Source organism: Macaca mulatta, chromosome 16 (genome assembly GCF_049350105.2).
Source record: "Macaca mulatta isolate MMU2019108-1 chromosome 16, T2T-MMU8v2.0, whole genome shotgun sequence".
NCBI lineage: Eukaryota > Metazoa > Chordata > Mammalia > Primates > Cercopithecidae > Macaca > Macaca mulatta.
Window position 1 is genome coordinate 71524422 of NC_133421.1, and position 11839 is coordinate 71536260.

The 11839-nt window shown below is 44.6% G+C and overlaps 1 protein-coding gene across 2 annotated transcripts in view; it reads left to right on the plus strand.

Moving 5' to 3' along the window:
* Positions 1 to 11364: 11364 nt before the first annotated feature.
* Positions 11365 to 11839, plus strand: part of ITGB3 (integrin subunit beta 3) — a 58840-nt gene continuing 58365 nt past the window's right edge. The window contains exon 1 of one of the 2 annotated variants that reach the window (XM_015119356.3): positions 11365 to 11599. In XM_015119356.3, coding sequence (XP_014974842.3) covers positions 11521 to 11599 — 79 coding nt within the window. In that variant the 5' untranslated portion in view covers positions 11365 to 11520. The remainder of the gene's footprint in view (positions 11600 to 11839) is intronic. The other variant, XM_077972307.1, reaches the window with a different exon arrangement.

Sequence of the window (11839 nt, forward strand, 5' to 3'; positions counted from 1 at the left end):
CACCCGGCTAATTTTTTGTATTTTTAGTAGAGACGGGGTTTCAGAGTGTTAGCCAGGATGGTCTCAATCTCCTGACCTCGTGATCCGACCGTCTCGGCCTCCCAAAGTGCTGGGATTACAGGTGTGAGCCACCGTGCCTGGCCTATTTTTTTAATTTATTTACTCACTTACTTTTGGAGATGGGGTTTCACCATGTTGTTCAGGCTGGTTTCAAACTCTTGGGCTCAAGGGATCCTCTCCTTGGCCTCCCACAATGGTCACACCTCAAATCTCCCACACAGGGATTATAGATGTGAGTCACCATGCCCGCCATTTATTGAATACTTATTACATGCCAATTACTGTGCTAAATGACTTACGTTAATTTTTTCATTTAACCTTATTTTAAAAATTTATTTATGTTTTATATTTTTTAAGAGGTTAGAGTGCAGTGGCATGATCATAGCTCACTGCAGCCTTGAACTTCTGGGCTCAAGCAGTCCTCCCACCTCACCTCCCAAGTAGCTAGGACTACAGGCGTGTGCCAGTGCACCCAGCTAATTTTTTAAACATTTCTGTAGAGATGAAGTCTTGCTTTGATACTCAGACTGGTCTTGAACTCCTGGGCTCAAGTGATCCTCCTGCCTCAGTCTCCCCAAGCACTGGGATTACAGGTATGAGCCATCATGTCCCTTCTAACTCTATTTCATAGATGAGGAAATAGAGGCTTAGGGCAGTCAAGTAACTTGCCAGGGTCCCTCAGCTAGGAAATGGAGGCTCTAGGATTCAAATCTGTCTTTTAAGAATACAAATAAGGAGGCCAGGGGCGGTGGCTCACACCTATAATCCCAGCACTTTGGGAGGCAGAGGCGGGTGGATCACTTGAGGTCAGGAGTTTGAGACCAGCCTGGCCAACATGGTGAAATCTTCTCTCTACTAAAAATACAAAAAAATTAGCTTGGTCTGGTGGTGGGCGCCTGTAATCCCAGCTACTCAGGAGGCTGAGGCCGAGAATCGCTTGAACCTGGGAGGCAGAGGTTACAGTGAGCCGAGATCGCACCATTGCACTCCAGCCTGGGTGATAAGAGCAAAACTCCATCTCAGAAAAACAAACAAACAAACAAACAAAAAAACCAAACAAAAATAACCAAATAGGGAATGTCAGAGAGGGCTGAGAGAAGTGTCTGGAGCCCAGCTGCAAGTTTGAATTCACTGGAGCAGGGTCCCAAGGAGGGTGACTGGGGATTTAGAGAGATACTAGAACAGGAGCTTGGGGCCAGAAGCCAAGCAGTAGCTCCATTATTCTGGGGTTGGATGGGGAAGGTGCATGGATTGGTTTGAGATGGAGCATGGGCAGTGATGTCCTTTGTGGGCTCAGAGCTTGAATCGAGGCTTGGCCAGGCAGTACCTTGTTTGTTGAGCTGGGATGGAAAGTCCTTAGCTTCTTTTCTTCTCCTCTCCTCTCCTCTTTCTTTTCTTTTCTCTTTTCTCTTCTCTTCTTCTCCTCTTTTCTTTCTTTCTTTCTTTCTTTCTTTCTTTCTTTCTTTCTTTCTTTTTCTTTCTTTCTTTCTTTCTTTCTTTTTCTTTCTTTCTTTCTTTTTCCTTCCTTCCTTCCTTCCTTCTTCCTTCCTTCCTTCCTTCCTTTCTTTCTTTCTTTCTTTCTTTCTTTCTTTCTTTCTTTCTTTCTTTCTTTCTTTCTTTCTTTCTTTCTTTCTTTCTTTCTTTCTTTCTTTCTTTCCTCCCCTCCCTTCCTCCCTCCCTCCCTCCCTCCCTCCCTCCCTCCCTCCCTCCCTTCCTTCCTTCCTTCCTTCCTTCCTTCCTTCCTTCCTTCCTTCCTTCTTTCCTTCTTTCTAGATCATCTGTTTAATACGTATAAAAGCCAAGGAAAGGTCAGTCCTAGTTCAACAGAAATATTTTGTATAATTCATATGGTGCGGTTGAGAGGGAAGGGGAAGAGGTTACAGAATCCACACCCAAACATGTACAAAATTAATTTACATAACAACTCTCACCTGCAGGGATGATGCAGCTCTGCACAGCCCCCCAGGGTTGGGGCACATTACAGACACAGTACGTGGGAGCCAGCCAGTGTAGGCCCCAGGTGTAGGTGAGAGTGAGGAGGGCATCAGGCCGGAGGAGAGGGCGGAGGAGGAGGAGGCAGTTGACGGCCCAGCGCGAGCTCAGCAACTCCCTTCTAATCCTGCCTAACCATCATGGTGTGGGCACAGCAGGGCTGGCTGCCCAGCTCCCTGTGGCTCAGGTGGTACGTGCGGAAGTCCTGCTTCTCCATGTGGTTCACGGCTGCCATCAGTGGGCACAGGATGAGTTTGCTATGGCCCTGAGCTTCTCACGTTTTCTCCTCAGTAGAGGAAGGGCTGGCTCACACGAGGTTGAGGAAGGAGTTGCACTCCAAGACAGAGCACCAGGCCCAACCAGGCTCAAGCGCTAGGAGGGCCAGGCCTGCTGTTCTTTGCTATTGAGGCCTCAGCATCCAGAGAAGCACCTGGCGTACTGCATATGCTTAGTACGTGCTTATGAATGAATATTGAATGCCAAGGCTGAGCTCATCCCTCCACAACTTCCTTGATAAAAACCTAGGGATACTTTCTCAAGTAGCTCCCCAGAGTCCAGAAAGTCCAGGTATGCCATTTTTAGTCAGTGTGGACTCTGAAAAGCCCGTTCTCCTGTAAGCCAAAAGAACAGCTGAGTCATCCGTTTCTCAATGGACAGAAGAGTCTCTGCCAAATGTGTAGGAGGAGAAGATTCTGAGCCACACTTAGTCTTCTCTGCAGTCTCTCTACAAATAACAACAACAATAACACATGCCTCTGTGCTTTTCAGATTACAAAGGGCTTTGGTATACCCATGGTCTAATGGAGCCTCATAACTATGTGTGTGTGTTGAGAGGGGGAAGGCTAAAACTGGGGGTGGGGAAAAGGCAGGAAACAGACAGCTTATTTTTTACAGATAAGGAAGATGAATGTAGAGAGGATTTGGAGACTTTTTCAAGGCCATCTAACTAGTAAAAGGTGGGGCAAGGATGTGAATCTAGACCTTTTGGCTCTTTGTACAAAGGGGAATTAAACATGGCCCTGAAGGTAAGAGGTTCGAGAAATGGCCACAAACCTGGCCACAAAATTTATAGTGGTGACAATAAGGAACTGAATAGAAGCAGGAGCTGCCCCGGGGTTGGAGTAGACTATTAATGAGAAATACAGGGAAATCCTACCTATTTTGGTGTCAGCCTGGCACAGTGGGGCAAGGGACCAGATAATGTGACTCTTGCCTTGTAAACGAATCTTGGGAAAGATCTTCCACCTGCCATGCATTGTATACCCCTCCCTGGTCCTATCCGCTAGGGAGCATGGCACTTGGGCAAATCAAAGAGTGGACACTCAGGTCTCCTAACATCTGTGCTGGATAGGTAGTCTGTTCAAATTAAAACAGTAGGCAAATAGGAAGATATTCTTTTATTTGTTGAGAGCTTGCTAGGAAACATAAGTAAGTCCCAGCACTCAAAACATCTTGCTGTCCAGTATTGGTAGAAGAGGTGGAGGTAAGTAAATAAGTAATTACAGAACCTTTGCTTTTGGCAAAGTGACTGGTATAGGACTTGCTCTCCCACAGGAAACAACAAAACATTTTGAACAAATATTTGAAGAACTCCTTTTAGACATGGAGAGCAGAATTATAATCCCTGAAGGAAGAGAGAACACATGAAGTGAACCCCGTATCTGCCCAGCTTTCTGCATTGGGACATTTTCTGGATTGCACTGCAATCCAGAAGCCCGAGAAGTACATGTTGGTCTCATTGGGCAGAAGAGGCATAGATTAGAATTCAGGGCTGCTGAGGAAGATGTAATTTGCAAGGAAGGCTTTTAGAGAGGAAGGAACTGAACACAGAGGTGCCCCCAGAAATTTGCATGGGTGTTCTGCATGGTCTTTGGATGAAGGATGGGCTGATATACACAGGGTGAGACTCCTTAAGGTTTTTCAGAGAGCAGCTGAGAGCTGAACAGGTCACTAAAGGCTGTACATGGCTTGGAGATGTTTAAGTTTTGGCTTGGCCAGAGAGAATAAATCTCGTTGAGCAACTTGGGTACTTAGATTATACTCCAGAAAATCCATGCTTTAGGAGGAAGGGCCATGTTCAATAGTAAAAAACCACTGCTTGAAGGTATACAAGAAGCAAATAAGCATATGAAAGATGCTCTACATCATATGTCATCAGAGAAATACGAAGTAAAGCAATAATAAAATCCTACTACACACCTGTTAGAATGGCCTAAATCCAGAGCACTGGTGTCCACACAAAAATCTGCACATAGTGTTTAGAGCAGCTTTATTCATAATTGCCCAAACTTGGAAGCAACCAAGATGTCCTTTAGTAGGTGAATAGATAAACTGTAATACCTCCAGACAATGGGATATTACTCAATGCTAAAAAGAAATGAGCTATCAAGCCATGAAAAGACAGGGAGCAACCTTAACTACATATTACTAAGTGAAAGAAGCCAGCCTGAAAGGACTATACACTATATGATTCCAACTATATGACAATCTGGAAAAGGAAAACCATGGAGACGGTAGAAAGATCAGTCGTTTCCAGGATTGGAGGGAAGGAGGGATAAATATTTAGAGCACAGAGACATTTTAGGGCAGTGAAACGATTCTAGGGGAGTATAATACTATAATGGTAGATACGTGTATTTATAAATTTGTCCAGCTGGGTGCGGTGGCTCATGTCAGTAATCCCAGCACTTTGGGAGGCCAAGGTGGGCAGATCACCTGAGGTCAGGAGTTTGAGACTATCCTGGCCAACGTGGTGCAACCCTGTCTCTACTAAAAATACAAAAATTAGCTGGGCGTGGCAGCTGGTGCCTGTAATCCTACTTGGGAGGCTGAGGCAGGATGATTGCTTGAACCCGGGAGGCAGAGGTTGCAGTGAGCTGAGATCACGCCACTGCACTCCAGCCTGGGTGACAGAGCGAGACTCTGTCTCAAAAAAAAAAAAAAAACTGTCCAAACCCATAAAATATATAACATCAAGAGTGAACTTCATGTAAACTGTGAATGTTGGGTGATAATGATGTGTCAATGTAGGTTCATCAGTTGCAGCAAATGTACCATTCTGGTGGGGGATGGATAACGGAGGTTGCTCTCCATGTGTGGGGCAGGGGGGTGTATGGGAACTCTGTACTTTCCACTAAATTTTGCTGTGAATCTAAAGCTGCTCTAAAAAAAAAAGTATATTAAAAGTTAGAGTTAACTTGAAATTACATTTGACGAAAGAAATAGATTCTGGATCCACACATTTTCTATGTAAGAATATTCTTTTGGCCAAAATTATAATTTAGAAACAAAAACAACAACGATAACAATAACAAGAAACCACACTTTAAGACCAAGGATAAAATTTAAAAAGGCCGTTTCCGATGAAGAATAAAACTCAGCCTGACTAGATCAAGACAATCTGGTACTAATTTAACAGATCATTTATTTATTCATTTATTTTTAGAGACAGGGTCCCACTCTGTCACCCAGGCCGGAGTGCAGTGGCGTGATCATAGCTCATTGCAACCTCAACCTCCTGGGCTCAAACGATTCTTCTTCCTCAGTCTCCCAAGCTGCTAGGATTGCAGGCATAGGCCACCATACTTATCCTAACCGCTTAATAGAACAAAACTCAATACTCTTCAAGAAAAGACAACGTAAACTCAAAATCAGTAGTCCACAATGTTTCATGGTAAAACCTAACATTACTAGACATGTCAGGAAGAAGGAAAAGGGGACCCAGAATTTTTTTTGTTACTTTTTTTTAAAGAGATGGCGCCTTGCTATGTTGTTCAGGCTGTTTAAGAGATGGGGTCTTGCTATGTTGTTCAAACTCCTGGCCTCAAGTGATCCTCCCACTTCAGCCTCCTGAGTCACTGGGATTATAGGTACATAGGGACCCATAATTTTTCCTGAAAAAGGAAATCAAGAGAAACAAACCTGAGATGAACTAGAATTAGCAAACTAGAATTTTAAAACAACTGCTGTAAACATGCTTACGGACTTAAAGGAAAATATAGGCATAATGGTTGAGGAGATGAGGGAATATCAGCAGATAAATTGCCAATATAGAAGAGAACTAATGGAAATTCTAGAACTTACAAATATAATGTCTGAAATGAAAATTCTCCTGGATAGGCATCACAGAATATTAGAGACTACAAAAGAAAGGATTGAGAAACTTAAGAAATATCAATAGACTATTTAATCTGAAAGACAGAAAAAATAATTTAAAAAAGACCTAAACCTCAGTGGTTTGTGGAATAATATCAGATAGTCTAAAATATGTGTAATTGGAGTTTCAGCAGGTAAGGAGAGAGAAAATGTGTAGAAAATAGTATTTTGAGAAATAATGGCTAAAAATTTCCTACATGTGGGGAAAAGTAAACCACTTATATATCCATAAATCACACCAAACTGTAAGCTAGATAAGTACAAAGAAAATAGCACCTAATCACCTTTTAGTTAAGCTGCTGAAAAATCGAAGATAAAGAAAGAGCTGGGCATGGTGGTGCATGCCTGTAATCCCAGCACTTTGGGAGGCCAAGGTGGGTGGGTCACTTGAGGTCAGGAGTTTGAAACCAGCCTGGCCAACATGGCGAAACCCCATCTCTACTAAAAATACAAAAATTAGCTGGGCGTGGCAGTGGGTGCCTGTAATCCCGACTACTTAGGAGGTTGAGACAGGAGAATTGCTTGAACCCGAGAGGCAGAGGTTGAAGTGAGCTGAGATTGCACTACTGTACTCCAGCCTGGGTGACAGAGCAAGACTCCATCTCAAAAAAAAAAAAAAAAAAAAAAAAAGATAAAAAACTTAAAAGTTACTAGAGAAAGCTAGGCATAGTGTCTCGTGCCTATAATCCCAGAACTTTAGGAGGCCAAGGCAGGAAGATCTCTTGAGGCCAGGAGTTTGAGACAAGCCTGGGCAACATAAGAAGACTCTGTCTCTACAAAGAATTTAAAAATTATCTGGATGTGGTGGTGTGTGCCTATAATCCAAGATACTCAGGAGGCTGGAGTGGGAGGATTGCTTGAGCCCAGAAGTTCAAGGCTACAATCAGCTATGATCATGTCACTGCACTCTAGCCTGGGCAACAGAGCAAGATCCTGTCTCAAAAATGAAATGAAATGAAATAAAATAAAATAAATTGGGGCCATATCACCTGGAGAGCATAAATCTTAGAAAGGATTTGGAAACTGTCTCCAAATAGATGGAGGATATCTAGACGATGTTGAATAGAGTAGCTAGAGAAAAACCTGGGACAATTTGAGCAGCAAAATAATGATAGTACTGGATTATTAGTCCTGCAATAAAATAAATATCCATGAGTTTATACTGACATAAATAAACAAATTTTAAAGTGGAAGAGAAGGAACAGCTCTTCTTTACTGTTGAATGTTAATTAATAACTGTATAAGAAAAAAGAAAATAGAAAATCACTATGAATCAAATGCCACAGTAAGAATGGTTGCAGTTAAGAATTATCAATGGATGATAAAATTAGTGGGTGAAATTATGAAACCATTATGATATTTGCATAAAATTCAAGTATCCTCCCATTAAATATGTATTGATTACAAAGAGAAAAATGGTAGCTTTTTTTTTGTATTTTTTTACTTTTATTATCCATCTGCTAAGGCCCTGTCATTCACAGAAATGGCAGCTTTATAGTGAATAAACCTGGCAGACACCACCTTAACCATGTGATCAAAGTAATAAGTCATATCAACATCATATACTCCTTGATATGATGTACTCAGAAGGCACAGCATCATTTTCACAGTATTCTTGTCCAAAATGAGAAAACAGCAGACAAGTCCCAAATAAACATAATACTACAAAAAACTGGCCTAGACTTTTCTTTTCTTTTCTTTTTTATTTTTGAGATGGAGTCTTCCTTTGTTACCCAGGCTGGAGTGCAGTGGTGCAATCTCGGCTCACAGCAACCTCTGCCTCCCAGGATCAAGTGATTCTCCTGCCTCAGCCTCCCAAGTATTTGGGACTAGAGGCACGTGCCACCATGCCCAGCTAATTTGTGTGAGAGTGTGTGTGTGTGTGTATGTGTGTGTGTGTGTGACGGAGTCTTGCTCTGTCACTGAGGCTGGAGTGCAGTGGCGTTATCCTGGCTCACTGCAACTCCTCCTCCCAGGTTCAGGCTATTCTCCTGTCTCAGCCTCCCGAGTAGCTGGGATTACAAGTGCCCACCATGATGCCTGGCTAATTTTTTGTATTTTTGGTAGTGATAGGGTTTCACCATGTTGGCCAGGCTGGCCTCAAACTCCTGACTTCAGGAGATTTACCCCTCTTGGCCTCCCAAACTGCTGGGATTATAGGTGTGAGCCATCACACCTGACCCTTTTTTTGTATTTTTAGTAGGGATGGGGTTTCGCCATCTTGGCCAGGCTGGTGTTAAACTCCTGACCTCAAGTAATCTACCTGCCTTGGCCTCCCAAATTGCTGGGATTATAGGTGTTAGCTACCGCACCCGGCTGGCCTAGACTTTTCAAAAGTGTCAAAGTGATGAATGAGAAAGACTGAGAAAATGTCACAGATTGAGGCCAACTAAGGAGACATGATGACTAAATTTAATGGATTAGACCCTGGACCAGAAAAAGAACATTAGTGGGAAAAATGGTAAAATTCATATTCTGTAGCTAGATTAATAGTATTATATCAATGTTAATTTCCCATGTTTGATAATTATGATGTAGAAATATAAGATGTGAACATTAAGGGAAGCTGGGTGAAGGACATAAGAAAACTCTCTTTAGTATTTTGTAACTCTTCTGTAAGTATTAATGATTTCAAAATAAAAAGTTAGGGAAAAAATCCAGGGGGAGAAGACAGAGAAACAAGAATATAAAAGATGGCAGACTTCTCACCAGAGATGATGGAGACAGCAAACAGCAGACCATCTTTAATGTACGTGAAGAGACAAGTCTCAATCAATTTAGAAGTTTATTTTGCCAAGGTTAAGCACATGCCCATGACACAGCCTCAGGAGGTCCTGAAGACACATGCCCAAGGTGGTTGGGCTACCGGTTGGTTTTATACATTTTAGGGAGACAAAAAACATCAATCAATACATGTACATTGAACATTGGTTCAGTCCAGAAAGGCGGGACATCTGACACAGGGACATCCAGGTCAGAGACAGATTCAAAGATTTTTTGATTGGCAATTGGTTGTAAGAGTTATTATCTAAAGACCTAGAATCAATAGAAAGGAATGTCTGAGTTAGGATAAAGGGCTGTGGAGACCAAAGTTTTATCATGCAGATGAAGCCAAAGGCTTCAGAGAGACTAGATTGTTAATGTTTCTTGTCAGACTTAGAGAGTCTATTCTATCAGCCTTAAGGTCTTTGTGCTGATGCTAATGCTGGTCAGCTGTGAGGCATATTCAATGCCCCCCCACAAACCTTCCCCAAACCCGCTTCACATCATGGCCTGAATTAGCTTTTCAGATTAACTTTGAAATGCCTTTGGCTGAGAGGAAGGGTCAGTTCAGACAGTTGTGGAGGGGGCTTAGAATTTTATTTTTAGTTTACAGATTCTTACAATTTACATAGAATTGTTCAATATTAATTCAACATAGGAGATTGTATGATAAGTTAAGGAGGAATATTGTAATACCTAGAGCGCACACACACACACACACATCCTATAACTAGGAAACCGGTAGAGAAAAAAAAATTATCCCTAAAGAAAGCAGAAAAAGAGAAACAGAGAAACCAGCCAAAAAGATGGAATGAATAACAAGATAGTAAATGTAAACACAACCATCAATTACTATACTAAATGTGAATGGACTACCTCCTTTGCCTTCCTTGGGGCTGGGAGTGCAGAATGGACTCACTTGCACAATTGCGTCATGTTTGCTAGGGCTTGGGCTTGGGTTGTGGACTTAGCATATTTGCTGAGGTCGTTGCCCACCCCAAGTGGTTGGTGCCAGTAGGGATAGGCTGAGGAGACACCTAAGTGGCTGGAGATTGGTTTTATATATATGGGAATGGAGCAGATAAGTAAATATTTTAGGCAGAGATGTAACCAGGCCATGTGACCTGAACTTTGCTCCAGGGCCTTGAAATTGCTGTTAAAACGCTTCTGGCCTAAAGGCCCTCTGAAGCCAGGGGAGGTAGATGGAGCTTCAACCTGAAAGCCCAGGTGAGAGGGCCCAACTACCCTTTCCAGAGCTGGCTCTTCCCCTTGCAAATTGCTAGTGACGCTTCTGCTGATGTGTGTTACTGTTAAGGTGTATCCTAGTGTTTGGGAGGGTGGGGCAGGAGGTGGAGGATTGTCAGAAAAAAATTACATGGAAAAGAGGGCATCGGAGATGTTTTGAAGGATAAGTGGAATTTTCCAAGTGGAAAAAGGAAGGAAAATCAGTCAGACAGGAAGACATGGAGCATTTGGGAATGACATGTATCTTCTTGGACTTAGGGTGTGAGATGGGCTGCAGAGATGGGTCAGGGCCAGTTGTCTGGCATCTTGTGTGTCGCAGAAGAGGGTGGGGACTCTGCATAGGGAAGCCAAGGGCCACTCTGAGAGCCCTAAAAGGGAACTGATGCCTCAGGCCTTGTTTTTTTTATCACCATCAGGGCTACCCAATGAGGAGGGCTGCACTACCCCGGCTACTTCCTGGTGGCCTCTTGCTCATAGCCATAGTATTTTGCCTCTCTGAGCTTCCAGAGGTTTTAAGTCTGGGGAAGATCCAGGGACTCAAGGAAAGATTGGGGTGGGAGTTAAGGGGCCACAGTTTGGGGGAGTCAGACAGGAGGCCTTTGAGGAAAACAGATAAAGTCCCAAAGCCTGTTAGTGTGAATTTGGAGGCAATATGCTGACTGTGTTCTGAAACGTTTTCAGACACCGGCTAGGTGCAACCAAGTGTTTGTGGGGTGAGGCTCTTCATGGACTCATCACTGCTTACACAAGCTTGGGATGTGGTCTTGCCCTCAACAGGTAGGTAGTCTACCGGAAAACCAAACTAAGGCAGGAAAAAAATTAGTTAATAATAAAAGACAATCGGCTCAGAGAAGGCATTCAACAGATGTCTGTCAATCAAATTAATTAAAGTGTGAATGAATGAAACTCGAGGCAGTGGGTGAATGTGTCCCAAGAATCCAAATGAAACAAGGTATCCCGGGAGGCGGGACTGGAAGGGTCCAGAGAGGGGTCACAAGCTCCTGGCCTTTCTGAGCTTCCAAGTGCCCAGTCGCGGACCCCCGGGACCAGGATGCGCTGACAACCTGGCTGGCAGGCGGGTCCTCGTGGGCGAGGCGAGGGAGGCGGCGGGAGAGTAGCAGCAGTTTCCCACCGCTCCCTCTCAGGCACAGGGTCCAGAGAAGCCCGAAGGGAGGAAGCGCAAGTCCGTGGCCCGCCCCGTTGCGTCCCACCCACCGCGTCCCCTCCCCTCCCGCTGCGGGAAAAGCGGCCGCGGGCGGCGGCGCCCACTGTGGGGCGGGCGGAGCTCGGCGGGAGGCGGACGAGATGCGAGCGCAGCCCGGGCCCCGGCCGCTCTGGGCAACTGTGCTGGCGCTGGGGGCGCTGGCGGGCGTTGGCGTCGGAGGTGAGTGAGGCTCCGGCTTGGCAGCGACGCAGCTGCCCCAGGATCCGCGCCGCGGTCAAGTTGCGGACTTGGAGCCGGGAAAACCGGAGGGCTGGTTCAGCGCGTCTGCGCTGGGAATGCGCGGGTCCTGGCTGGGGCCGTCGGAGCCGGGAGCTGGGGACCTTCCTGGCCTGGCGGTGGCGAGGCTGAGAGGTGCCTGGTGCCTGGGGGCGGGTCCTCCGGGACGCCGAAGCCATCAGC